The 27063-nt window shown below is 45.7% G+C and overlaps 1 protein-coding gene across 12 annotated transcripts in view; it reads left to right on the top strand.

Annotated features, from left to right (window-relative positions):
• The window catches only part of ATP11C (ATPase phospholipid transporting 11C (ATP11C blood group)), a 99655-nt gene that overhangs the window by 41767 nt on the left and 30825 nt on the right, over window positions 1–27063 (top strand). For all 12 annotated transcript variants that reach the window (XR_014521729.1, XR_014521730.1, XR_014521731.1 and 9 more), the window contains exons 4-22: window positions 2213–2293; window positions 2473–2580; window positions 3220–3348; window positions 7555–7658; window positions 9653–9703; window positions 10077–10141; window positions 11608–11689; window positions 13236–13386; window positions 13496–13693; window positions 15645–15785; window positions 16050–16207; window positions 19065–19136; window positions 19957–20030; window positions 20971–21074; window positions 22681–22862; window positions 24036–24290; window positions 25610–25784; window positions 26407–26509; window positions 26720–26865. Coding sequence is in view for 9 of the 12 variants with exons in the window: in XM_083486261.1 (XP_083342387.1) it covers window positions 2213–2293; window positions 2473–2580; window positions 3220–3348; window positions 7555–7658; window positions 9653–9703; window positions 10077–10141; window positions 11608–11689; window positions 13236–13386; window positions 13496–13693; window positions 15645–15785; window positions 16050–16207; window positions 19065–19136; window positions 19957–20030; window positions 20971–21074; window positions 22681–22862; window positions 24036–24290; window positions 25610–25784; window positions 26407–26509; window positions 26720–26865 (2379 nt within the window). In the remaining 3 variants the exon portion in view is untranslated. The remainder of the gene's footprint in view (window positions 1–2212; window positions 2294–2472; window positions 2581–3219; window positions 3349–7554; window positions 7659–9652; window positions 9704–10076; window positions 10142–11607; window positions 11690–13235; window positions 13387–13495; window positions 13694–15644; window positions 15786–16049; window positions 16208–19064; window positions 19137–19956; window positions 20031–20970; window positions 21075–22680; window positions 22863–24035; window positions 24291–25609; window positions 25785–26406; window positions 26510–26719; window positions 26866–27063) is intronic.

Here is a 27063-nt window from a genome sequence, read left to right as displayed (position 1 = left end):
CAGACTTTGCTAAATGGAGTGTGTTGAATTCACCACTGCTGCTGCCTGCGTTTCCTGACGATTGCATCTTGCCTGCTTTGAAGACAGAGCGCTTTGCCAATTTGCATCTCATCCTTGTGTCAGGGGCAGAGGCATTAATGATCTCTGAGGAAGTAGCTCCAGCTAATTTACACGACAATGCTAAGATGGCATCGCCCCATCTTCCAGATAACTGTAGAATCCTGATCCGAGCAGTCGGGGCTGGTTGTGAAATGTATAACCTTGCTTATGCACCAGGCTAACCGGCTGCCACTTCCACTTCCTTGGGCGTGTGGTTCAGCTTGCCAGGAGCAACAAATTCAACAGGAATCTCCCCAGTGCGCGTGGGGCTTTAACTTGGAACAGGTTGGAACAAAGGCTATATTTAACTTGAAACAAATCATAATAGTGCCGCTAGGGACGGATGCGGTTTTCTCTCTCAGTTCCAGTGCTGTGCAGTTTTGGAAGAAATATCCCCATGTTTCAGTGAATTGCATACAGCTGATTTTTGCCCAGAGTTGACCCGTCATGGTCAATATCAGCGGGTCTACTCTGAGTAAAAGTTACTTGAAAACTTGGCCATGGAGAGGTGTGTGTGAATTATCACACTGTGATGAAAAAAACAAAAAACCCAGCTGACTATCTTCTGAAGCAGAACACCCCCGTGAAAAATCTCATGGCTACCTATTTGTACCAAACCTCCCCTTGCCCACCCCAGTTAGCCATTACCATAGGAAAGAAATTAATGTTATATTCAAATGTTTGGCATCACATTACAAAAGCATTGCTCTTGTGCCAGGCATTAGTAGAGCCTGGCAGTTAAAGGCATGGAACCCGTCAAATCCACCTACCCACCAATGTGTGTGTTCATTGTTCCACAAGAGGCTTTTTCTTGTGAAGACTGTGCAGCTTTAAACACATGCCATAATAAATCCATTACGGTGCGGTCTTACGCATGTTTACTGTGAAGTATGCCCCGCTTTCTTTAATGAGACTTATTCCCAGGTAAGGGTGTGTAGCTAGCAGCCTTAGTCTTTAAGGGTGCTGCAACATTTTTTTAAAGTGTCTGTTTGTTGTAATAACATAGCTAACCCTCATAATTCAAACATAGTTGCATCTGTCAATGGCTTCTGGCCACTGTAGCTATGCTCTGTCTCCACGGTCAGAAGCATAAATGTCTCTGAATATAATTTTCTGGAAGCCACGGGAGGGGAGAGGGCTGCTCTTGTACTCTGGTCCTGCCTGCAGGTTTCCCAGGGGCACCTGGTTGGCCTCTGAGAGAACAGGGTGCTGGACTAGATGGGCCACTGACCTGATCCAGCGGGCTCTCCTTATATTCTTATCATTCCGAGTGCCAAATACTTTTAGCGCTGGAGTAGCTTGGACCACTGGAATAGCTGTTCTAGTGAACAGACTTCCTGGAGCATGAGCTGAGCTCTTGAGCAAATGTGCATGTGTGTGACAAACCTCCATTTACAGTGCAATCATAGCACATACTTGATATCAACTGCACATCTGTAGCAGAAGGCTTTGACGAGCTCAATCAGCCTTGGGTCCCCAGATGCTTCTGGGATAAGATTCCTGTCACTCTCAGCCAGTTTGAACAGGTATGATGCTGTTTGCAGCCCGACAACATCTGGAGAATCAAAACTGAAGAGTGTTGGCTTCGAAGAAATGAGTTCTTTACTACTACCACTACTACTAATAATAATACTAATAATAATACACACTTGGATTCACATGGCAGGACATATAATGGAAAAGGATGCATTCAGATGTCACATTATTCTATTTGGACATCAAAGAGATCCCTTCACAAGCTCTTCATAGCAAGAAAGTGGGAATGAAGAATATACATGGGTGCTTTTCTTCTTATCTGGAAGACACCTCTGCCATTTGAATGAATGGAAAACTTTGCCACATCATTCTCAAAACTTACTAGGCACTTGCTACCAGTGATTCACCACACGCTATAAAACAGAAGTCCGAATGCATTATTGTACAGAAAAAAATGCACATAAACAGATGCAGTTCATTAAAAAGCAATGACATGCACACTCTGGTGTTTTCCTGTGTTTTCCATGTTGCAGCATCAGTTTACATTTGTTGCTTATAAAAGCTGAGGACATCAAACCAGCAAATATCCTTTTCTTTAATTCTCCCCCAATAACTTGCCTTTCCCCCTCTTCTGCAGGTCATAGTAGACACACCAACCAGCCCCGTCACGAGCGGACTTCCTCTATTCTTTGTTATTACCATTACAGCTATAAAACAGGTACTTGTGTTCTCCCCCTTCCCCCCAAAAAAGTAAATGGAAAAAGAGGATTGTCAGCTTAGAGCTCTGCTAAATACCTGAGGAAAGGCTCTCCCTCACCTCTTTTTTCTTTGTTTCCCTTTCTCTTGTTCCTTGATTGTGATGACTTCCGCCCCCTGCTCCCTAATTTATCCCTCCAGGGTTATGAGGATTGGCTGCGGCACAGGGCTGACAAAGAAGTAAACAAAAGCACCGTCCTGGTGATCGAGGATGCAAAGCAAGTGAAGAAGGAGTGTGAAGGAATCAAGGTGTGGTATGAAAGAGGGGAGCAAGCTTTCGGGGCACTGGGAAGCTCCAGGGAGCCTGTAGCAAAAGGCAGGGGGTGAGTGCAGGGAGAGTTGTTATTAAAACCTTGAATTCGTGCTTGCTGATGGACTCCGGCTGGTCCCCACTGGCTGGTTGGGGTGGCTGGGAATGGGCTGAAGCACTTGTGTGTTTTGTAGCAAAGACAAGCGAGGTTTCTGCACGTTGGAAATGGTTTGGGGCCTTGCCTTTAACCACAGGGAGCCACAGGCAGCAAGGAGTTCTGTGCAGGCGAGTGAGCAAGCTGGTGGAGGAGACAGATCTCTGCACCCCTCCTCTGCCATTCCACTTGGCAGAAGGCTTTTCCCTCTTCTGTAATGCAGCACGATTGCGACTTGTGTGAAGGCTACATTCTGGGGATGGAGGCAGGAATGTGTGTACCCTGCATGAGCTCCCCCCCCCCCCCGCTCCCAGCACGACAGAGAGCTTTTAGATTTAGATGCCTTCTTTGCTTCTTTGTTGTTGATTTATATCAATAAAGCCTTTTCAGCTGAAGAGTGGTGTGTGTGTGTGATGCTCTAAATAAGTACATCTAAGCAAACATTTCTGCAGCACGTTGACATTTATTTGTTCTGGTCTTTAAGGTTGGCGACATAGTAGAAGTAAAGTCTGATGAAACCTTCCCATGCGACCTGATCTTCCTTGCATCAACTCACAAGGACGGGTGTTGTTATGTCACCACAGCTAGTTTGGATGGAGAATCAAATGTCAAGGTAACAGAATGGGTAAACAGCACATCTGACCTGCAGCCCTTTTATCTTCACTAAGCTTTGAAGCGGTAAATCTTGGCTTTCCAAAGCTTTGACACGGCGCAGTCTCTAGGCTGCGAATCAAGAGTGCCTGACTATGCGTACCTGTCACACAAAGGAAAGTGAAATGCATTCTCTTTCAGCCATGCTCTCTTCCCGACTTGCTAATTCTATATGACAGGATATTTTTGTGCTGGGGAGCGCATGGTCATGCGTGGCCCTCACAGAGCTACACCACAGTCCTTCTCTCATGAGCGGCAGGCTCCTATCTGGTCCACAGCTTACATGGGATTATAAGAGCGTGCCTTTTGGGTGAGACGAAAGGCTCAGCATCCTGTTTTCTTTGAGGGCAGATCCGGTGGCGTAGGAAGGTGGCTGCAGTCCACCCCCAGGTGTCACCACTGAGGGGGGTGACCACGGGGCCTGGCCTGCAGCGCGCCTGAGCTACACGTCTCTCTTGGGGAGTGACGCAGTGGCTCGGGCCCCTGCAGGCTCCACACTGCCTGAAACGGCAACATGGGGCTTGTGGACTCCATGGAGGTTCTGCACAGCGTGCTCTGCCCTGGCTTATCCTGCCCCGTGGGCGGCTTGCCCTGTCCCTGGGTGCAGGACATTTGTGCCACCCCGGGCACCCAAGCAGCTAGCTACGCCACTGGGCAGATCAAGCCACCACACCCCTTTTGGGGATTCAGCAGCGCCTTGTCTCTGAATGTGGGTTTCTCTAATAGCCACTGATGGAGCGCCTTCTCCATTCAGTGCAAAGGTGGATAAACCATGGGATTCATGCAACCTTCACAGGTCTTCCATGCAGCCAGCCACAGATGCACGAGCCACCCACCACTGCCAAATTCACCACCCACCAGTGAATTTTGCTGTCTGGCAGGGGTGTGCCTAATGAACTGCTGCTTGATGGACTGAGGCAGGGGTCAGCAGCCTTTTTCATCCGTGGGCTGGTCCACTGTCCCTCAGACCATGTGGGGGGCTGGACTATATTTTGAGGGGGGAAATGAACAAATAACCCAGAGATGCATTTTAAATAAAAGCACACATTCTACTCATGTAAAAACACTGATTCCCCGACCGTCTGTGGGCCGGATTGAGAAGGCGATTGGGCCGCATCTGGCCCATGGGCCTTAGGTTGCCTACCCCTGCCGCTGAGGGGATCATGATTGCAATGGGAGTCAACCCTGAGCACCTTCCTCCAAATGTAAATTGCACTTCTCTTGGCCCGCCCAGTTACTGTTATGCAGGCTGGGCAGAGTGAGATCTTTCGCCACTGGTGTGTGTTGGGAGCAGCTGCACTTCTCAGTCTCAGCAGGGAGACCTCTGCAAAGTCGTGTGTGTGTGTGTGTGCGCGCATGCCCCAGCCGCACAATTGGCATGTGGCCCTCAAGCACCCACTCCCTGCAGCCTATTATGATATCACAAAAATATAAAATAAAACTGGAAATAGTTGGTGCCATTATGAGCAAACATTTGCCCTGCAAAAAGGCAGAAATCAGTTAAATCAAAAGTCTGAAAGGCAGCCATGCTTCTGAATAGCAGTTCCTGGAAACCAAGGGCTCCTGAGCTCCCCTTCTGCTCCCTGGTCTTGCACAGGCAGCTGGTTGGCCAGAACAGGATGCTAGAGTAGATGGGCCATGGGCCTGATCCACCAGGCACTTCTCGTGTTAAATGAGGGAAGGCTTAGGCTTATCTCTAGGTGAACAACTAATCAATTTTACTATCTGCCCATTTTTAATATTTGTACAAAATACCATTTTAAAAATACAATAACGCGCCTGTGTATGTTATACACTGTCTCGGCAATAGCTATTGAAACGCAGGTATATCTGCCGTTTCTGAAGGTTCGATATTTTGATCTTACTTCATATGCAATATGATTCATAACATGAAGTCTGGCTGATAATAGCAATAAGATCTCCCATCCTATGATTTACTGTTTCAAATTTCCTTTTGAAAGATAACAGAGCCTGGGACCATTATCCTATGGAAGATTGTCTGTCTTTCTCTCTCTCTCTCTCTCTCTCTCTCTCTCTCTCTCTCTCGTGCATGTACACACGCACCCAGCCGTATGAACCATTCCATTTTCTGTACATTGTCAGATAAAATATCATTGAACTTTGGTGTACATGTGTGTGTGTGAGAGAGACATTATAACATAATAGAACACTGGTGTTTTTCTGGCACATGGTTAAACTATGGCATACACGCTCATAGGAGGCAGTGATGGCCTTGGATGTCTTTAAAAGAGGATCAGACAAATTCACAGGCGATAGGGCTGCCAGTGGCCACTAGGCGCAATGGCTATGCTCTTTTCCCATGCTCGGAGTCAGTGTTCTTCTGAAAACCGGTTGCTGGAAACCACAAAAGTGAGGAGTGCTCATGTCCTGCTTGCACGATTCCTGTTGTCATCTGATTGGCCACTCTAAGAACAGGATGCTGGACTGGAGTGGCCACTGGTGTGATCTAGCCAGCTCGTCGTCTTCTCATCCACTGTTACCGCAAGCAAGTCAAGCTGATTCTCCCCTCACACACACACTCTTTTCCCCCTTCAACTTTCCTCCAAAGCATGTCCTGTGTCTTGTTTTGCAAGAACAAGGTGCAACAGGATGTGCCTGAGAAGGAATGTACTTAAAATGTTTAATGAGCTTTTTCTATAAATCTTTGGCAAGGAAGCGCACAGCCCAAGAGCTTAACCTCCAAGTTGTGAAAATGTCTGTGCTTTTAATGCCATTCATCATCTCCCACCGTTGATGCAATAGAGCTGTTTCTCATCCAGCTTGAAACGAGGAAAATTTAGAGATAACGAGCTAGGGAAGCATCTGGGTGAGTTTTGTTTATGAAGATGGATCACAGCAGTGTCTCCTGCTGACAGAAGTGATTTACAACACCCGAGTAGTGTCTAGAAATAGAACCTCTTAAATGGAGAATTTTAAACCCTTTGTCTGCTTTCTAATTTAATCAAGAAGTATCTGCGTAGCCAGGGATGCCTAGAATAGCTCTCCCTCCTCCACTGACATTTAATTCACTCACCCGATTACCTTTGAGAGATCCTAGGCCAGCACTCAGGGGAACAGGGAACACAGAGCACCTGTTGAAGCACCTGCAGCTTTTCATGAAACCTGGAGAAGCTGATGGATTGTTCTTCAACAGGTCTCTGGAATCAACCTATTAGGCCACGGATGGGAAACCTGTAGCTGTTGCTAGACTCCAGCTCCCATCATCCCTGCTCCATGGCCAATCACTGATGGGAGCCGGAGTCCAACAGCAGCTAAGAGGTCACAGGTTCCCCATCCCTGAATTAAGATTTTGTTCAGCGTGGAAAGCAAGTAAATGGCAGTGCATGAATTATCAAGAGTAAGCTGCTCAACTGGAACTGCAACCCCACAAGGAGGAGACAGGCATCTCTTTCGCATAGGATCTATCTGTAAATTTCCAGCTTATTTCTATATTGTAGGAGCAAATAATTGGCTCAACGTGCATTTTAATTTAGTAGTAAGTTTACTGAGTTGGTTAGTTACTGAAGCACTTGTGTCTTGCTTTATGCCAAAAGGATTCTTGTGGTAGCTTGCAAATAGGTTCATTATTTTATATTTATAAAAGGTATTTATATACCACCTGTTCATAGAATATCGCATGGCAGTGCATAGCAATTATATACAGTAAAATATAAAAAAATGGTTAAAATGACTGGCTAATTGAAGATTTTTTAAGCAGCTGCATAGACCTGTTGATGTAAAAATATCTCCAGGAAAGTCAAAAGTGAGGGTGCCTGCTGAGTCTGTGTTGGAAGAGCATTCCACAGCGTAAGACTGATGACGCTACGTGCCCAATTTCTAGTGGGTGTCACGTCAAGCCTCTGTAACACAGGAAGCAACCAGCCGTGCTCCTCTGGATGATCTCACTGATCGAGCTGGGATAAAAGGCCTTTAAAAACCCAGCAATAAAATTACAGCTAACGCAGCAGTAGCGATAGTAATAATGAGCCTCTCGAAGATGGCTAAAACACAGATCAGCTAAAACCAATTCCTAGTAGCATTTCCAGCAATCAAAGCACCACGTGAGCTCTGTAGCTTGTTAGAATCGCCCACTGTGCAAAACGGTCTGTGTACTCTAGGGACAGTAAACAGCTGCTTAACGGATTTTGCATTTCCGTCTCCCTTCTAGACTCACTACACTGTGCAGGATACTGCCAAACTCCATACATGCCAAGCCATAAATTGCCTTACTGCTACAATAGAATGTGAACAGCCTCAGCCAGACCTCTACAAGTAAGTTCTGAAACGCAACGTTTATTTCCTTGCCAATTTTTTTTTTTTTGAGGCATGCACCACCTTGTGTCTGTCTTGTCCCAGGACTGGGCTCATGAGTTGGGCTTTGAGGTGCATGGTAGGTTCTGCTTCAACTGTGTCAAAGCTTTCTGTTTGCTATTTTATTTGCATTAACCAGCTGCGAGCTGGATCTGCACCGTTTCCTGGGAGATCAGGCAGCCAGGATTGGAGATTAGGATCATATCTTGTTGGTCCATCTTGCTCACAGTTGTGTACACTGACAGGCAGCATCTGTCTGTCTTAAAACAGCATCTTGGTGGCCACCTGTCATGGATGCTTTAGGGGGTTGGACTAGATGATCCTTGGGTCCCACCCAACTTTAAGATTATGTTTCTATGATCTCTGCAGGGTTTCAAACAAAGATCTTTCCCAACCCTGCCTGAAGGTGCTAGGGACTGAACCTGTTACCTTCTGCATTCAGTGCAGTTGCTAAATGACCCTTCTCATGTGAGATTATCTCTTTTTGAGAATTTGATTCATTCCCGAATTTAGGGTTGTTGATCTCCTTTCCCCATATGAGAAAGTTGACTGTGCTTCATTATATTCTGAAATTGATCCTGGTCTAATTGCCCTTAGGCAAATGTCGAACAAGTCCTTTCCATCCATTGGCCTGCCTGACCCAGTTGCCACTCCCCCCCTCCCCTTTCTCATGCATGGGAGGGAGGGACCGACCCCTTTCCCTGGCCTGCTATTGATTCTCCTTCCCTTGTACTCTTCCCTCCTCCCAAATGTGTCATGTCTTTGAGCTCACAGCCTATAAACGGGTTAAAGCCAGACTCTGCCTTTTTAATCTTTTTCTGCAGCATCTAGCAAATGCAGGTGCTTGGTAGATGTGCGTTTAGCAAATGCTAGGGAGGATGGTGGGTTGGAGACTGACGAATAACTGCTTCTAAAATAAATGCCTCAAAACATGGTTCTCACAAATCTAGTCTCTGGTACTTCTGTGCCACACACACACACACACACACACACATATATATATATATATATATATATATATATATATATATATATCTCCATCCATCCATCCATCCACTGTTCCTTCCTTATCCTTCTCGGTAGTGGCACCCACCCCATGGAACGCCCTCCCACCAGATGTTAAGGAGATGAGTAATTATGTAACATTAGGAAACGTCCGAAGGCAGCCCTGTATAGGGAAGCTTTTTAAGGTTTAATGTTTTGCTATATTTTTATATATGATGGGAGCTGCCCAGAGTGACTTATTGGTGAATAACTTGCTGGATTTGCATAGCACACAGTGTACAAATGTTTGGAACAGGGTGGGAGAACCTTAATCAGCCTGAGGGCTCATTCCACCATGGTCCAGCTTCTAGGAGCAGTGTGGCAGTGATAGGTGCGGCCACAGGTAAAGTGGGTGGAGCGGCAAATGTGGCTTTCAACTTTCTACACTGTTACCTTCCTGACAGGCCAGCCGTTTCTACACACAAGCACACTGCACAAACATCCCCTTCCTCCACCTAGGGAAGAAATAATGCCTTATCACAGTTCCGGGCCACAAAACCTTTTTATTCTTCTTTTTATTACGCATATTGTTTTTTTATATTGCAATTCCATGTTGTGAACCATCCTGAGAATTAAGGAGGAAGGTTGGTGTACTATTTTAATAAACAAACAAAAGTAAATAAAATCTCTGATGAGAAGCCAGGTGAGGGGTGTGGCCTGGAGAACGGTGGGGCCTTGGGAATGCCCCAAGGGCCGAATAGGGGTGCTTGGAGGGCCACATTTGGGGCCACCAGGGATGAGATTCCCCACCACTGCTTTGTGGAACAGGAGTTTCTCAGAGCTCTGCAGTCCTTACCCACCTTTGCTTTTCTCTCCCCACCTCTTTTGTTCATTGATGATTTGCGGCGGCTCTCCTACAAATTACCAGCAGGGCTTAATAAGCAACCTCTTGTGCCCATCTCTCATTGCAGGTTTGTGGGCCGAATTACCATCTACAAGGACGGTCAAGAGCCAGTAGCCAGGTTAGTCAGCTGTTTTGTTAGTTCATTATCCCTATGCTTTGTTTCGTAATTAATTAGCTGGCCTCTTGTCGCCTCCCTAAAGGCTATTGCTGACATCGGCAGCTTGATGTTTGGCTGCTCTCTATCCCTTGCACTGATTTTTCACTTTCCCTGCACATTAATGAAACCGTCTTAGTGGTGTTGTCTTGCTTCCCCCTTACCATTGCCATATTAGTTGATATTTTCAGAATGCATCTTCTCTCTCTCTCTCTCTCTCTCTCTCTCTCTCTCTCTCTCTCTCCCTCCCTCCCTCCCTCCCTCCCTCCCTCCCCCTCTCCCTCTCCCCAACCTTCTTTCCTTTTGTAAGTGGCCTAATAGTCTGACTTCATTCTAGGGCCCTGGGTCCCGAGAACCTTTTGCTGAAGGGAGCGACATTAAAAAACACTCCTAGGATCTATGGTAAGCAACTGTTTGACACTTTGCAGTTTATTTCAGCCATGCTTATTATTAGCATTGAATTTAAGACCTGCCCTTCACCAGCCTCTCCCAGGGCACATTACAACAATTTGAAGTTAAAGGCCGTTAAAACATGTTACAGTCACGGGAATGGGCTGGACATTGGAAACGTGCATCTCAGGTGCCATAGGTCAGGGTGAAGTGATGCATCTTCAGCATTCACCAAAATCCTGCCTAGTGAAGGTGCCAGACGCATCTCTATAGGGAGGGAACCCCAAGGTTTAGGGGCAGCCACCCCAGGCGCTGTCTCTTGGGCCGTTACCACCACCCCGCCCAAAATTTTGATGGAGGTGGAACAACCAAGAGAGACCCACCTGCTTATCTCAACGCCTGGGAGGACCCGTTGGGAAAAAGGATGAAATCTCAAATTTGTGTAGTGTTTATTTCCTGCCCCAAACAAACGTTTTCGGCTGGGTTCCTATGCATATTTAATCATTAGTAACACACATTTTAAATTAGTGGGATTTACTTTTGACTTAAGGGCTCACTCAGGCAACCTTTTTAAATGGGCACTCATCTTGGTTTGAGAGGGACTTGGGTGGCGCTGTGGGTTAAACCACAGAGCCTAGAATTTGCCAATCAGCAGGTCGGCGTTTCGAATCCCCATGGCGGAGTGAGCTCCCGTTGCTCGGTCCCTGCTCCTGCCAACCTAGCAGCTCGAAAGCACGTCAAAGTGCAAGTAGATAAATAGGTACCACTCCGGCGGGAAGGTAAACGGCGTTTCCGTGCGCTGCTCTGGTTCGCCAAAAGCGGCTTAGTCATGCTGGCCACATGACCCGGAAGCTGTACGCTGGCTCCCTCGGCCAATAAAGTGAGATGAGCGCTGCAACCCCAGAGTTGTCCGCGAGTGGACCTAATGGTCAGGGGTCCCTTTACCTTTACCATCTTGGTTTGCTTGCACAAAGCATGCACAGTGGTTGGATGATGTCTGATCTTTATTCTGATTTGATTGCAGGGTCTTACCCCGTTTCCCAGTGCATTTCCCCATTACTTCCCGAAACGCAAAGAGTGATTAAAAAAGAAAAGAAAAATTCTTAAGCAGATTTGTTGTGCCAGTGCGATAGAGCACTTTAATCTGCTTGAACTGGCCAAACCCAAATTTCTGGTTTGAATTCCTCTCCCAAAATAACTTGACAGTCAGGAGGCAACCACAAGGTTGTACTACTTCTTCTATCCTGAGCTTAAGCTCATCAACTGTGACTTCATTTTCAACCAAGTGAGAATGATTCTTCCATGCAGAATGAACTGTTTATTACATTTATTATGTCTCTGACTACCAGTTGCTGTGGAACATGAGTGAGCCCATGTACTTGCCTACATGGACTGGTCATTGTGAAACTTCCTTCCTAGGAAGGAGCAGGTAGGTGAATGTTTTCAGAGCGTTTCACCAGTGGCTTTGATTTTTGTAGGAGTCGCAGTCTATACTGGAATGGAAACCAAAATGGCTTTGAACTACCAAGGAAAATCCCAGAAGCGATCTGCAGTTGAAAAGTAGGTTATCTGGACATATTGTAAATCTCTTTTGAGTCAACTGTTTAAATGGATTGTGTATATAGTACTTCAAATTTCTTCCTTTGTCTCAGACACACCCAGTGTTGGAAACTGAGATATGAAAGCCAGGAGCTAAGGCGCAACAATGGAATGTCTAGGCGCACTTTCTTTTTTAACAAGAAAGCAATGCTGAAATTGAATGCACTGCAGCTAAAATACTATGTTAATTTTTCACATGGTCTAGTCCAGCGGTCTGCAACCCGCGGCTCCGGAGCCACATGTGGCTCTTTTACACCTTTGCCGCGGCTCCGGGGCGGATACTAGTGAGGGGAGGAGGCACATTGTGCACCCCGACACTCCCCACTGCGGCGGGTGCTGTACTGGCTGTGACGTCGCATGGGGACGGTGCGTGTGTTAGTCACGCACCGTCCCAACGTCACCTTCGTGGTTTTGCGGCTCCCAGTTTTTTTTCCTTCGGAAACGGGTCCAAGTGGCTCTTTTTGTCTTAAAGGTTGCAGACCCCTGGTCTAGTCCTTCCCCTGCGCATGCACCCCCCAATATTATTGTGAGGATCCTTTCTCCAGTCTTCAGAGAGTTGCTGGAAGTGGGCAAGCAGAAAAAAGCTTCTTCTTTCCTTCCAACAGTGGCAGTTTTAATCTGAAATCTTAGGGGCAGTATTGCTCCCAGAGCTCAGAAACTGCTCATGCTAATGAAATCCCCTGTTGCAAAATGTGCCTAGAAAAATTGGAGTTTTGAACATGGCACACGCTGAAGAAAAGCCCAGCTTTGTAGTGGTGACACATTCCGTATTTGCCCGAATGTAATGTGCACCTTAATTTTCGCAACGTAATTTGGCCAAAAAAGGCCAAATTAGATTCGAGTAAATATGGTATTTGTAAAATTGAATAGGGATGGTAATCTAATTTACAACCCCCCACACCCTGTATACACGCGCTGTGTGTGAAAGGGTAAGGTTGGACTGGACAAACATGTGCCATGTCCCTCTCTGCATGCCTTCCAAATGTGTGGGAAGGTAGAAGGAATCCCTACCAGCAGAACAAGGCATTCTGGAGGTGGGAAAGGCTTTAGCCAGCCCAGGATTCATTGGATCCCCGTCAGCTTTGGCATGGGGGTTAGGGGAGTTCCAGTTCCCCACCCCTGCTAAGGTTTACATCAACATTTTGGATTAAGACCAGAAATAAATAGGTATTCAGTGCAGTACCTCCTGCGCCCCCCAATATTCTCTGCCATCTGTCTCAAGGTAGCAGTCTGGCCAGTGCATCTTCTGTCAGTTGCATGTCTCAAACACTTTTCAAAAGAGAGCCTCACATATGCATGAGTGTAATGTGGTTTAATTCAAGTGAGGGGTCTAATTCCGGTGCAATTCTCTTGAAACAAGCTGGATGGCTTCAAAACCTTGAAGTGTATTGTACCCTTATAAGTCTTGGAATTGTTTCTTTCAGGTCCCTATCAGCATAGAGTTTTTCCACTGCCTGCGTAATACTATAAACCATTGTGATTCTTTTTTAACACTTTGCCTTTCCAGATCGATCAACATGTTCTTGATCGTTTATTTATGCATTCTTGTGGGCAAGGCTATTATATGCACAACTCTGAAGTACATCTGGCAAAGTGTTCCATCTCATGACGAGCCTTGGTACAACCAGAGAACCCAAAAGGACAAAGAAGCCTTCAAGGTAACTGGGCTTGCTTCAGCTTTGATTGCCACCGCCTCTGTATTCGTTAGCGTTTCCCCTTGTGTACTTTTTAAAACAACAGTCCAGTCAATCTTTCTGTTCTCTCTAGCTCTTAAAAATGTTCACCGATTTCCTGTCCTTCATGGTTCTCTTCAATTTCATCATCCCTGTCTCCATGTACGTGACAGTCGAGATGCAGAAATTCCTGGGCTCCTTCTTCATTTCATGGGACAAAGAGATGTATGATGTGAGCTGCAACGAAGGAGCCTTAGTGAACACCTCTGACCTCAATGAAGAGTTGGGCCAGGTCAGAAGCATCTCGTTTCCTTTTTCTCAACTTTCCCTCCTCCCCACTGCAGTTAGTGTCTTACAATCTGTTGGTCCAAGTTAAAATGATACATCTACCGCTGTATTGAATTTTGGTGAGAACTGACCTGAAGCGTCAGCAGTGACATGGGTTTTCCAGAAAAATCCAAACTGGAAAATTTCCCCAAGGTAAAATTGGACTAATTTTAAATGCTAATCAGAGTAATTTGCTTGGGAAGTTTTCAGATTGCATTGGAGAAGCTGCCGATGCCATGGAGAGTGAGTGATCTGCTTCAGCAAGTTAATTGTCCTTATTTATAAGTAATGCTAAAAACTCACACTGTGCTAAGCCTGACTAATACTGAATCTGCAGTCGGCATCCATTCATTCTTCCAAATGTCCTTGTGGAACAACAGATTTTCTGCAGAAAAATTAAGTACCAATTCTCCCCCAGCCCACAACACTGTGTGTAGATCAAAACATAATAATCCTTCAGAGCTCACATTTTTTTCACTAAAGTTCTGGACTCAAAAAAGAACTGACTGCCTAACCCTGACAACTCAGTCCTGTTTGGAAGTAAGTCTTTCTGAATTCAGTGAGGCTTACTCGTGCGGTTAGGGTTGTAGCCCAAATCAATTTAGAATTACTTCCAAGTTCCAAAATACCGAGAGCTCAAGATTTGACCGTCAATCCAAGTAGAAGATCACCTTTACTTTGATATTCCATTAGCATTCTCTTCTCAGTTAGATCCTGTTTATTTCTGCCCCCCTAATGAGAACAATGCGGCTATAGAAAAGCATATTGCAACTATCAAAACAAAAGAAAGCAGGGCTTGGTTGTGAAACAAGCAGAGCAAACATGTCAGGGAGAAGATTTCCTGCCAGTGCGGTGGCTCTAAAAGGCCGTTTAGCCAGCCAAGACGTAATCATCTGGCCTTAACAGAACCTGAAACTTCTAGGTTCTCGTGTTCCTTTCAACACAGGATTTCTTTTTAGAGTATTTAAATATGTATTAGCGCTAAAGATTGATTCTTTGGGCCCCTGAGTGCTGGATGCTATAATTAGCCTCACTAAGCAGGATTTGCATGCTTGTTACCATGCAGGGAAATGTCAGGCTCCCAATCCCATGCTGTGCGCATGTCAGCTGATCCTCCTAGTCGTGCTGCTTTTAATTTTTAAAATCGCTTCTTCTCCTCCTTTTGCAGACTGTTTTTCTTGCAAATAGAAACTTGGTTTGACTTTTTTGTTTTTCCCTTTCTTGGGCAGCTGGGCTTCACTGCTTGCTTCTGTGTAAGGCATGGCTCAGCACCTAGAAGATCTGAGCCAAATTCTCCCTCCTAAGGGCCTGTCTTTTCCCATCTGGGGAGGGAATGGGTTCTCTGTGAGGTGGACTTGCCAGTAGGCCACTTTACGGGATGGAGCCTTGGTTCTCCACCCTTTGCTTCAGGGATGGGAAACTTGTGTCCCTCCAGACTGCAGGGCTCCCACAGTTTTCGGCCTCAGCCAACACAGCCAGTGATCAGTGCTGATGGAAGTTGTAGCTCATCTCTGCTTTTCTTCCGTTTTCCAAGTAGCCCTCCAAGAAAATTAGTTTCTGGCCATGAACGTGAAAACAACTAACTTGCTTGCTCACCTGGACAGTGAGACGAAACTAGATCATCACGGCAGGGGGGAGGGGTACCAGGGTATATCTGTCCTTGAAGAATGAGCAGGATAAAAATGAAAACAGTGTAAAGAACCAGGGGCCATTGCTGCAGGAAATGTGAGGCATAAATCAGAATGTAACAGGCATGTTTTAATTTTAGCATTCAAGCCACTTCCTAAAGCGTTTTATGTCTTAACACATATATAAAAGTGAAGTGGGCCTCCTTTTCCTATAGATGCCACCGGTTGGGGAAAGAGCAAAGGGTTTTGTTTCTCGTTAACTGGGAACCATTTCTCTTTTTCTTTTAGGTTGAGTATGTGTTTTCTGATAAAACGGGGACTTTAACAGAAAACACAATGGAGTTCATTGAGTGCAGCATTGACGGCTACAAGTATGGCGATTCCATTACAGAGGTTGATGGATTGAAGGGTCATGGAAAAGCAGAGAAGGTAAGCATCCAGTGCAGGGCAGCCCAACTTCCTGTACCAAGAGGGCTGCAAGAGTACTTAGACAAGCTTTTTGAGGTATTGTATGCGCGGGCTGCACACTGTCTTGTCATGGGAGGGGGGGTGGAGCAAGACTAAAATTTGACTGCTGTTGCACTGGAAGCTGCTGGTCCTGTGATGATGTCTCCATGTTTCTTCCTTGTATCCCTGGAACACGAAGCCTGCCTGCTAACGTTCTCGTTTCCTTTTGTTACATCCCTTCCCCAGAACCGTGAAGAGCTGTTCCTTCGTGCTTTGTGTCTCTGCCACACAGTTCAGGTCCAGCAGAAAGACGAAATGGATTCAGGGGGGTCGCAGACAGGCAGCACGAGCAAGTATGTTGCCGCTTCCCCAGACGAGATTGCTTTGCTGCAAGGAGCTCAAAAGTAAGGATGGCTTTGGAGGCAAGGCCACTCTCTTCCCAGTACATCTATCTTCCCACTCAGTTATACTGAACGGTACACAAATGTTCCTCGTGAGGCCATTATGCTCACAGGTGGACACTCTCCATTTTTGGATGCTGAGAGTGGTAAAGAAAATATTGCTGAAACTGCCTGGTGAAATTTGGCTTAAAGGTGTTTGCGGTTGTTGGGGGGTCTGGCTGTAGGTTTCCGTGACTTAGGCCATGCTTTGAAATTCCCTTGATGCATGGGCAATGCTAGGAGCCACCATGGCTGGGCACCTGCTGAAGCTCAGAATTGCAGGGAGGCTCACCTGACAGGAGGAAGTCCTGCCATTTTGGTACCCACTGGTCTGGTCTGGTCAGAGGTATTGTGCATACTCTCTCTGTCAAAACCAGTCCAAGGAACATCTCAGAATCCCTAGACTTCCCTAGCATCCCCAGATGTTTCCTTGGCCCATTTCCCTCCTGCCTTTTTCCATTTACCCCATGATGGTGGAAAGCAAGGGCAGCTGGACTCCAAAGTCCCGTCAGCCACAATAGCTGTTGTCATGTAGTCATGGATGATGGGAGCTGTAATTCAACAACATCTGGAGGGTAACAGAAGAGGAAGGATTATTTTGACCAAGATGTGTCCTTTGCCTACAGGCATTTGATCTGTTTGTTTGAGGATTATTTTGTGGTTTACCCCCTTCTTTTTAAATTGTATTTTATCTGCTGCATCTGTCAGGTCTTTTAATTTTTTGTTTTTGTTTTCAATTGCTTGGGACAACTCTAATTTTATGGTTTATAAAAATTGTTGTAAGCCAACGGATGCAAATAGGACCATAGGGTTGCAACCTGCAAAGACATACTCTGAATAGACCCTTTGAACCCATGCTCATCAATTCCAGCTGGTCTGCTTTGTGCGGGACTAACATTGGATATACAATCCCTAACCATCTAGCTCAGTGTTGTTTACACTGACTGGCAGCAGCTCTGTGATTTCAGGCATGGCATATTTCTTGGCTCTCCCTGGAGATGCCTGGGACTTTCTGCATTCAAAACAGGTGCCCTGCCACTTTGCTGTGGCCCCTCTGGTGAAAAGGTGGGATGGAAGTGTTTATAAGAAGTCGTTAAAATGAAGAAGCTGAGTCAGGAAGGTGAATCACTTGGAAGTGAGTCTTTGCCGCCTACTCAGACAGGTGTGGGCGTAATTGTAGAGGCAGTGGCATGCATCTGGAGAAGATGCTTGTAAAGCAGATTGGGGGGGGTCTTAATCTTTCTACTAGGGGATAGCCAACTTCTTCTCTCCCTTGGCCATGACATCGCACCTGTCCTCTGCGCGTTTTGGAGCTGTTCAGCTCAGGTCACTTCACCTTAAGGAACCTGGCAGGCACCCTTTTCTCTGAAACCAAGGCCATTTCAGAATCTCTGGGGCCAGACAGCTGGGAAGTCAACTGACAACTTCCAAAATTAGGGTGGGACAGTGTGAAAAATTGGGCTTGGTGCTGGCTGCAGCCCACCTGTTGCCCATCCTGGCCTAAATGTAGGCTGCTGGGTGGTAGTGTCTTGATTTTTAACAGCTATCACACTTGTCTCATCAGTGGATGAACATTCCAGCAACTGGGCTTGGTCCTTTACCTCTTGCTGAAAAAGAGTGCCCCCCCTTTTTTTTTGCTTGCTTGCTTGTTTGTTTTAAGTTGCATTTGATGCTTCTAAGGTCAGCGCAGGCTGAACCAGAGTCCTTCAACCTTTCCCCCTGTGTTGCAACTGTGGCCAAAAATAAAAATAAATAGATAAAAGTTTAGATCGTTCTGTACAGCAGAGATAAATTCTTTAAAAGTCCTTCAGTCGGGTTTTGTTTGCAAAGCAGCTGAAACAGGGGCATCAGCAAAATGGAACACATTAACGGACAAAAAATAAACGAGCTGCTTGCCAAGAGAGAATTGGGGGGGGGGATGCAGTCATATTGTCCATAAGTTAAAAACAAGCAAAACAGAAGAAATGTGCAGAGCAATCTCTGAACACGCTCTGCCCCCCACCAACCACATACAAGGATCAGAGGTTGCTATATTCCATTGCTTAAACACGCTCACACACAGACACGACTATGGGCGATTGGAAGTCCTTCACCCCCCACAAACTCAGTCCTACATCTTGCGTACATTTTATTTATTTCTAAAAATATTTATAGACAGCCACCTCACATAAAATGCCAGTGTGCAAGTGTACAACAAGTTCAGAAAATAAAAACAACACAGAACAATTGTAAAAAAAAATATGAATAAATAGGCCTGTAGGCATGAACTGGTCTTCAAGAATCACCTGCAAATTAGCAGAGGATTGCCTGCCAGAAGGCTGTTTCGCAGCATCTAACCTGTGATGCTAAATGTCCAGCCTGGTTTCTGAAACATGAGAAGCAATTCAGATTGAGCAAATGTGCCTGATTCTGACGCTTCTTGTTGAACTTCGACGGGGGCAAGGAATGCTGAAGAATATGACACCCCTTTCACCAGACTTTGGAAAGCTTGGTCACTTCACTGAGATTTCAGCAGATAATGTATTTTCATCCATGAAAACTAGAAACCTACTTTTTAACAACAACGACAAAAAAAAAGCAAACCTGAGACTTTCTCAGGAAGTTGAGCTCTGTGTGCAGCACTATTTGTGGGGGTTTCCTACGTTTCCAAGGAACTGCTCACACAACTGCTGCCTATATTGCATTATCAAGCAGAGTTTTCTCCACGTGGCTTTTATTTCATTTTAATTTCTGTCAGTTTTTTGTTTCTTTTTAAATCTGAAGTGCGTGTGTGTTGGTTTTTTTTTTTCAACGCCATTCTGTCCTTTTTGTTCATTGACAGGTATGGTTTCACTTTTCTAGGACAAGAAAATAACTTCATGAATGTACAGAACCGAAAAAAGGAAATCGAAAGGTAGGTGCGACCGCGGCTAGGCCTCCCGATATCACACAAGGCAGCTGAAGGCTGATTAGGGAAACCCTAATACTGGGCGGTGGTGATGGAAATGATTGGCTCATTTCGAGGCATGGTTTTTTATAAAAAAAAATTCACTCGCCTGCCTTGAATCTAGTGCCTGGTTCCCATTGCTGTTTTCCCACATTTCTGCTTCTGTTGAGCCATCGGGGCTGTGACAGACACCTGTTAGAGCAGTACAGAAATCAGCAGGTGTACCTGGGCTGCATCCCCCTTCCTCTTTTTTATATCGCTTAATTGAGGTGGGGCAGCGCCAGCATTGCGTTTTGCAAGTGTTCTCTGTGATCCTTGCCTGACGTTGCTGGCTCCACATTAGAATTCCAGAAGTACCAGCATCTTTTAAAACCCATCATTAATGTACTCAAAACAGTTTTCTCTTTTTTGGGAGGGTGGGGGAGGCATCCTTAGGTGGGCTAAGGCTATTAAAGGAGCTGAAGAACAAGGGTTGGCTGGCTGCACGGCCAACAGTTGCTCTTCCTCCTGCTTTTAGACATGCCCCCTTTCTTCACAGAGGCCAGATAAGCATCTCTTAGGAGGGTGGATTTGACTTAGACACCCCTTTTCATTTACACAAGTTACAACCCCTAAATACCTTCCTAATAGACACAGAGTGTTATCCTTTCCAGAGCAGCGGCTAACTGAAGCTTATGCAGGGCTCTTGTTTGATTCACTTGTGTAGGGTTTGAGTGTAATAAGTGGTTTGAGTTTCCCAGCCACCTTCCAAGACCCTAAATGCTCTTTGTCCTTCTTGCCTCAAAAGGTACGAACTGCTGAATGTTCTAGATTTTGATTGTGTCCGTCGCCGAATGAGTGTTCTCGTGAAATCGCACGATGGTGAGTTGCAGCTCTTTTCTCTCTTCACCATGAAATTTATTATTTTGGCTTTTCCAGCAGCGGCCTGTTAGTTTAACTTCTTCACTGCTTTAAATAATAATCAATCTCTTCTTTTTCAAATAGTTTTTATTAAAGTTTTCAAATACACATTTCCACCATTAAATATCCACCATTATAATAATACATTCATTGACTTCCCTGCTTCCTCTTCCATGGGTCTTTTAATTTTCTCATAATTAATGCATATTCTGTTAAAATCATTTAATCCCCCAATCATATTTCCTCATTCTACATCACATTGTAGAATTTACCTTAATCCTGTGAGCATTTTCACTTGTTTACTGTTATTTTCCTTATATTCCACACAAAAAACCCACTCCGCTTTATGGACTCGATCTTCTTGTTCTCTTATTTTACTGGTTAAGCCTGCGAACTCTGCATATTCTATCATTTTAAGCTGCCATTCCTCCTTCTTAGAGACCTCTCTCACGCTCCATTTTGGGGCTAACAAAGTCCAAGCTGCTGTAGTTGCATACATAAATAATTTTTTTCTGACTCATGGGTACCTCCATCTGAACTATTCCCAAAAGGAATGCTTCTGGTTTTGGGGGGAATGTTTTTTTAAAACTTGTTTTCATCTCATAGTATATCATTTCCCAATAATCTTTAACTATTTTGCACGACCACCACATATGAAAAAAGTGTGGCTACTTCTTTACATTCCCAACACAAGTCAGATTAAGATTTATACATCTTGGCTAATCTACTCAGGGTTAAATACCCATATCATTTTTATATGGTTTTCTTTCAATGTGTAGCATGAAGATCTTTCTTCCATAATTACTCCCAGAGATCAAATTCTGTGTTCTGCCCTAGATTTCTCGTCCTACGAATTACTGATTATTTTACCCACCCATCCTTTTTCAAACTCTGTTTCTAGGAAGCATATACCTGTTCTGCAAGGGAGCAGACTCTGCAATTTTCCCCAGGGTCCCAGAAGCTGACGTCCAAAAAACAAGGATACATGTAGAACGCAATGCAATGGTAAGAACGCCGACTTTGACTGATGAGTTGTTTTGTTTTGTTCATAGAGAGAATGCATAGTCCAGAATCTTGGCGTTTGGAAAATCAAATGCCGTTAAGCTTTGCCCAGATTGGCTGTTGATTTTTAACAGCGACCATGTTTGGACTAAAGTCCCAAAGGCTGGTGGCAGTGGCTCTTTCCACCAGCTCACCCTTTCAGGATCACCTTTACTGCTGACTCTCCAGGATAAATAGTGCAGAACTTGCAAGATCATAGCAATGGCCACCAACCTGGATAGCTTTAAGAGAGGGTTAGAGAAATTCATGGACAGAAAGGTTTTCAACAACTGCTAGCCAGGCTGGCTATGTTTCCCCTCCACTGCTAGAGGCAGTATGCAGTTGGATAACAGTTTTTGGGGAATCTGAGGAGGAGAGAGCACAGTTGTCCCCAGGTCCCACTTGTGAGCTTCCCAAAGCCATTTGGTTGGCTGCTTCTGCATTTTGTGATAGCGAATCCATTAGTACTAATGACATGAATCCTATTTGCATCACAGTTGCTGTTCCCTTGGAGAAGGGGTGCTGTCTCCAAAAGCCTTGCATCTTGGCTTGTGTGGTAGAAAACAACTGATGACTAAGGGTGATGTTAATTTGTAAAGGGGTGGGATTGGGCTCCCAATTGCCTATTCCTAATCAAATGTTTTAATGGGTTTCATATTGGTGGCCCCAACCTTAAACTTTTTAAATTTTGTGCTGTTAAATGGGAGCCCCCAGCTTCAGTACAGTGGTACCTCTGGAAGCGAATAGGATCCGATCTGGAGCCCCGTTCACATCCTGAGCAGAACGCAACCCGCGTCTGCGCATGCACGGATCGTGATTCGCCATGTCTGTGCATGCTCGTGATGTCATTTTGAGCATCTGTGCATGTGCGAGCGGCGAAACCCGGAAGTAACCCATTCCGTTACTTCTGGGTTGCCACAGGACACAACCTGAAAACATTCAACCCGAAGCTACTTTAACCTGAGGTATGACTGTATTCTGAACACTGGCTGGGGAGCAGCGGCAAGTAAGGCCTGTTGATGTAATGCCTTGTATCTGGCTGGCCACTGTGGGAAACGGGACGCTGGACTCTTTATTAGCCTTGCTTATTCTGTGGATAATAAACTTCTTTTCCATTGTGGAACACAAGCTGGTGTGCACGGGGTTCCCAGGTTGTCTCCTGAACCCAGGCACTGACTAGACCTGCATCTGCTCAGCTTCAGCAAGGTGGCTACCCCCCTTACCCACCTCATACTTTTAGACAAGGTCTTGGAACTCAGTGAATCTCTTGGTCTGATCCCACAAGACTCTTAGGTTTTTGAGCACCTGAAGGGTCACTCTACTTCTACCAACTACACTTAGCATCAGTGGATTTACTGCAAGGAATGCTCTAAGAATCATGGCTGTCAAACCATGACCCAGCAATCTTTTTAAGGCAGCTTTGAGAGGCTACCTATGACCAGCGGCCCAGCAGGTTGAGTCTGGGGTTTTTTGCAGGTGCCTGCGAGCAACTGAACCCTGCTGTTCTAGAGGGAAGTTGGGTGGGAGACCTGAGGTTTAGAAAAATGCACTTCCTTGCTTGTTTTTTTAGGATGGGTATCGAACTCTCTGCGTGGCCTACAAAGAAATATCTCACTATGATTACCACATAATTGATACCCGGGTTAAGGAAGCGACAATGGCACTACAGGACCGGGAAGCAAAGATGGCCCAGGTTTTCGACGATATTGAGAGGAACATGCATTTGATTGGGTCCACTGCTGTGGAAGACAAGTAAGTGTCCACAGGAAAAGAAATGTGACCTCCGCAACTTGGAAAAGGAGATTGGGTGATGTTTTTGTCCCTGCCTTTCATCGCAAGATCCCAAGGCAGGCTACATATATATGGTTAAACGCCAAGGTAAAGAGTGCATCCATACAGCTCCACCACATGACTGAGAACCCAGATGTGCCTAGGCACATCCCCCTCCATGTGTGTTGGCCTCCTTTCACATTTTATGGGAGTGCATTGTGAACATGCACGACCCCGCTTCTTTCATGCGCTCACTGAATGTGGGGCGGCTGGCTCTCCTACATAGCCCTGTTGTGGTTCTGCCAACCAGTTTAGAATGCCAGCTAGCCAGAAGAGCACCTTGCTGAATATTATCACCAAATGCCATCAGTGGAAAAATAATGCCAGTGAGGAAGCTTGCCACAGGGCTTGAACTTAGGGACCAGAGGGACACTGTAGCATGGAGGTGTCAGTGCACCAGTAGGCTTTGATCTCTGTTGCCTGTCTGAGCAACTGCAGAACCTGTCCTCCTCTTTCAGCTCTCCTCTGCCTTTTTCCTTCTTAGCCATACAGGGCCCAGCTGCTCTCCTGATAGCCTTATGTCAGATTTTTGTGGTGGCCTCGGGACTAAAGGGGTAGCAAATGTAGTTTGCATGCAGAAGGTCACAGGTTCAATCCCAGGAATCTCCATTTGAAGTGATCAGGGACCAGGTGACAAGGAAGACGTTTCTGTGCCTGAGACCCCTGTAGAACTTCTGCCGGTCAGAGTAGGCAGTACTGAATTACATGGACCAACAGTCTAACCCTAAGGCAGTTCTTATATTCCTACTGCCTGCCTAGAAAGTAAGTAAAATCAGAAATCAGCCCCTGAACTGTTAGAACAGAAGGGAGAGTGAATTATTCTGGAAAATATACAGTTGTCTTTTCTTTTTTTGTAATAGTGGAATTGTTGACTGGAAAATGCCTTATCTTCTCTTTCTCATCCCCACCAGTTTTACTGGGTTCCAATTCATTAATTAATGGTTGTGAGGGTGTCGTTATCTCTCTCCTGTATCCTTTTTTACCCATTACGAATTCTGGATCATTTAAAAAAAGAAAAGAAAATTGTAGAGGGGAAATAACATTTTGGCACACCAGCTGTTTCGTTTGATAAGCGAAAGGTGTCTCTGCCCGTAGGCTCCAGGACTTTGCTGCTGAAACCATTGAGGCCATGCACACCGCGGGCATGAAGATCTGGGTGCTGACAGGGGACAAGCTGGAGACGGCTCAGGCCACCTGCTATGCCTGCAAACTCTTCCAGACCAACACAGAGTTGCTGCACCTGACAGCCAAAATCATGGAAGGGGAAGACCGGAAGGAGGACCGGCTGCACGAGCTGCTCGTGGATTATCACAAGAAGCTGGTGAGCGACGTGCCCCCAAATGCAAAGAGGTAAGTGTCAAACAGGCAGCTTCTAAGGGTCTGTGGACAGGCAGCCCTGAGATGACTTTGCAGCCAAAGAGGAGAGGCTGGACTTTGTTCAGCCAAGGGCATTCTGTAGTCGATTATTTTCCAGAAGTGCTCTGGAACGCAACCAGTTTTAACCTTTAGCACTATTTGCTGGTGACTACAGATTAAGTTTCTTTTAAAGAGTGCCCAGACTTTGAAATAAAGTTCACTCCTGTGTACCTCAAGGCTGGCCACCATGCCTCTGTTATCCCTCCTCTGTTGGCACCTGGCTGGCTGCTGTGAGAAATGGATGCTCGACTGGGGGGCCACTGGCCTTGATCCATGAGGCTTGTCTTATGATGTTATTTTCCCTGCATTGCTTCCTTCCTGATTTCCCTCACCCCACAACTTGCAACAAACTGCAACAATCACTGTTGGCAAGTTTGCTGCAGATGGAAATTGGGAGATCATACCAGGGCAAGTAGGCAGTAGCTAGATCCCATGTCCCTTGACCTTTCATTCCATGGATATTGTACTAGGATGCTCCTGTCTCCGAATCTTTTCCAAACCCCTAGGACATGCACACAGAAATAAATCATGCAAATATTTAGTTGACCTGGCTGGTTTCTTCCAACTGTCTTTAACACCAGAGCGCTCTGCTAAGGGGTGGGTGATAGAGGACATGGGGGCGGCGGCAGTGGGAAGCAAAGGGTGAGTTAGCAGGAATGTGACTGCAGAGGATTGCAGTAGGGAAGATGAAGAATGTCAACGGTACATGTTCAAATTACGAACAGTTAAACAGGCTCAGCACAAAGTCTAGAGTCCATGGCAGTTCTTTTTCCAAAACTCTTCCAGATACCCAGTAAAAAAACTAGGAGCCATTTAAGCAACAGCAGCTTAACAACTGTCCCCAGAGTAGCTTAGTTGAAGGGTTGCAACTCAGAGCTAGAGCATCAGATTTGCATTTGAAAGGTCCCATGTTTGATCCCTGCCATCTCCAGATAAGGGGGTGGGGGAACCAGCATGAAACCCTGGAGGGAGCCCCTGCCACTCAGTATAGACAAGAGGCAGTTATGTCCACAGCAAAAAGCAAAAGTCCACATCCTTTTGTTCCATTATGTATGCAGCAGTGAAAACAGGTAATGTAACCAAATGTACACAGCTTCCTGTTTTAGCTGCTATTAATTTTGGCTTTCTGATTATTTAGCTGTCTTGTCTTGTAGTGCCTTGTGCCAAAACAGCCACTGCCCTTATCTTCTTCCAGGATCTATGTCAGGAGAGGTGTATTTCATTATTGCAAGGCTTGTTGTCTTCTGTTTTAGAAGCTGGACACTAAGTCACGAGTATGGACTGGTTATCGACGGTGCCACCCTGGCCCTGATACTTAACCCTTCCCAAGATTCACGTTCCGGCCACTACAAAAGCATCTTCCTCCAGATCTGCTTGAAGTGTACAGCAGTCTTATGTTGTCGGATGGCTCCCTTGCAGAAAGCGCAGGTGTGTGTGTGATGCAGGGCTTTGACCAACAAGAGAACCACTGTGTTTTAACTGCCAGTGCCAGTGCCCGGCCTTTGGCACTGAGAGGAGTGTTGTGTTTTAGGACCCACCAGTTTGCAGTTTTTAAAAAACTGCTTTCACTACTGAATTTCAGATTGGTGAAATGCATCTCTGACTTGCTGTTGAAGGGCATGATATGACATTCTGTCTTGCTCTTGTTATTTATTGGTTGCAAGCCGCTTTGGGATTCATTTGAATGAAAAGTGGCATCTAATAAACCAAATCAAAAGGTGATAAAGGTGAAGACAACGACGGGCAGGTAATAAATATTAACAGTAAAAGGGTTGTATGTTTGACGACGATTGATAATAAATTACCTCACCTGGATAACAAACAGGAGTTGTGGAAGTAAATTCTCACCAGGCAACTGACTTGTAGTGCAGCAGGACTTTTTTTTTTGGGTTGTGGCATCTTTTCCTGTTGGGTCTCAAGTCCAAACCCATCCCCCCCCCTTTTGCGCTACACTAAATGTAATGCTCGTGAGCAACACAAGAGAGGTTCATGGACTTTACTCCTTTTTCCTTCTCGGTCTGCCTTCATTGCTTCTCTTATGCCCATTTAGATTGTCCGGATGGTTAAGTGTTCGAAGGGCAGCCCAATAACCCTGGCGGTGGGAGATGGGGCCAACGACGTCAGCATGATCTTGGAAGCTCATGTGGGCATAGGTGAGGCATATCTTGAAGTGCATAGCATTGGGCAACTATTTGGAGTATTCTTGTCTTGCAGGGTGAGTGGGGGAGAAATCTAAGAGTGTGGGGAGCGTGATAGAAGTGTACGTATGGCGGGGGGGGGGAGGAAGAGCAACTGGGGGTTTTATACAGGACATATTGGCCAGGGATCTCCTCACCCACCAATTCTTCCATCTCTGCTTCCAGGTATCAAAGGTAAAGAGGGCCGCCAAGCAGCCCGGAACAGTGACTACGCCATCCCAAAGTTTAAAGACTTGAAAAAATTGCTGTTGGCTCATGGGCATTTGTACTACGTGAGAATCTCACACCTTGTACAGTATTTCTTCTACAAGGTAATGGGCTTCATCTGCTTGGAGGGCGCATTTAGTCACTTCCCAATCATTGGTTAATCCCAAGATGAACTGCTGGTGGGCTTCAGGGAAGGTGGAAATTCCGAAGCCCTGATCCTAGATGAGTGGCCTACGGCACCCATCCTGGCTTACGGATATGTCGGTTCTTCCTGGCCTCTTCTGTCCTTCAGCCATTCCTGG

Source organism: Podarcis liolepis (genome assembly GCF_965112155.1).
Source record: "Podarcis liolepis genome assembly, chromosome: Z".
Classification (NCBI taxonomy): Eukaryota; Metazoa; Chordata; class Lepidosauria; order Squamata; family Lacertidae; genus Podarcis; species Podarcis liolepis.
This window is presented reverse-complemented; position numbering and strand designations above follow the sequence as displayed.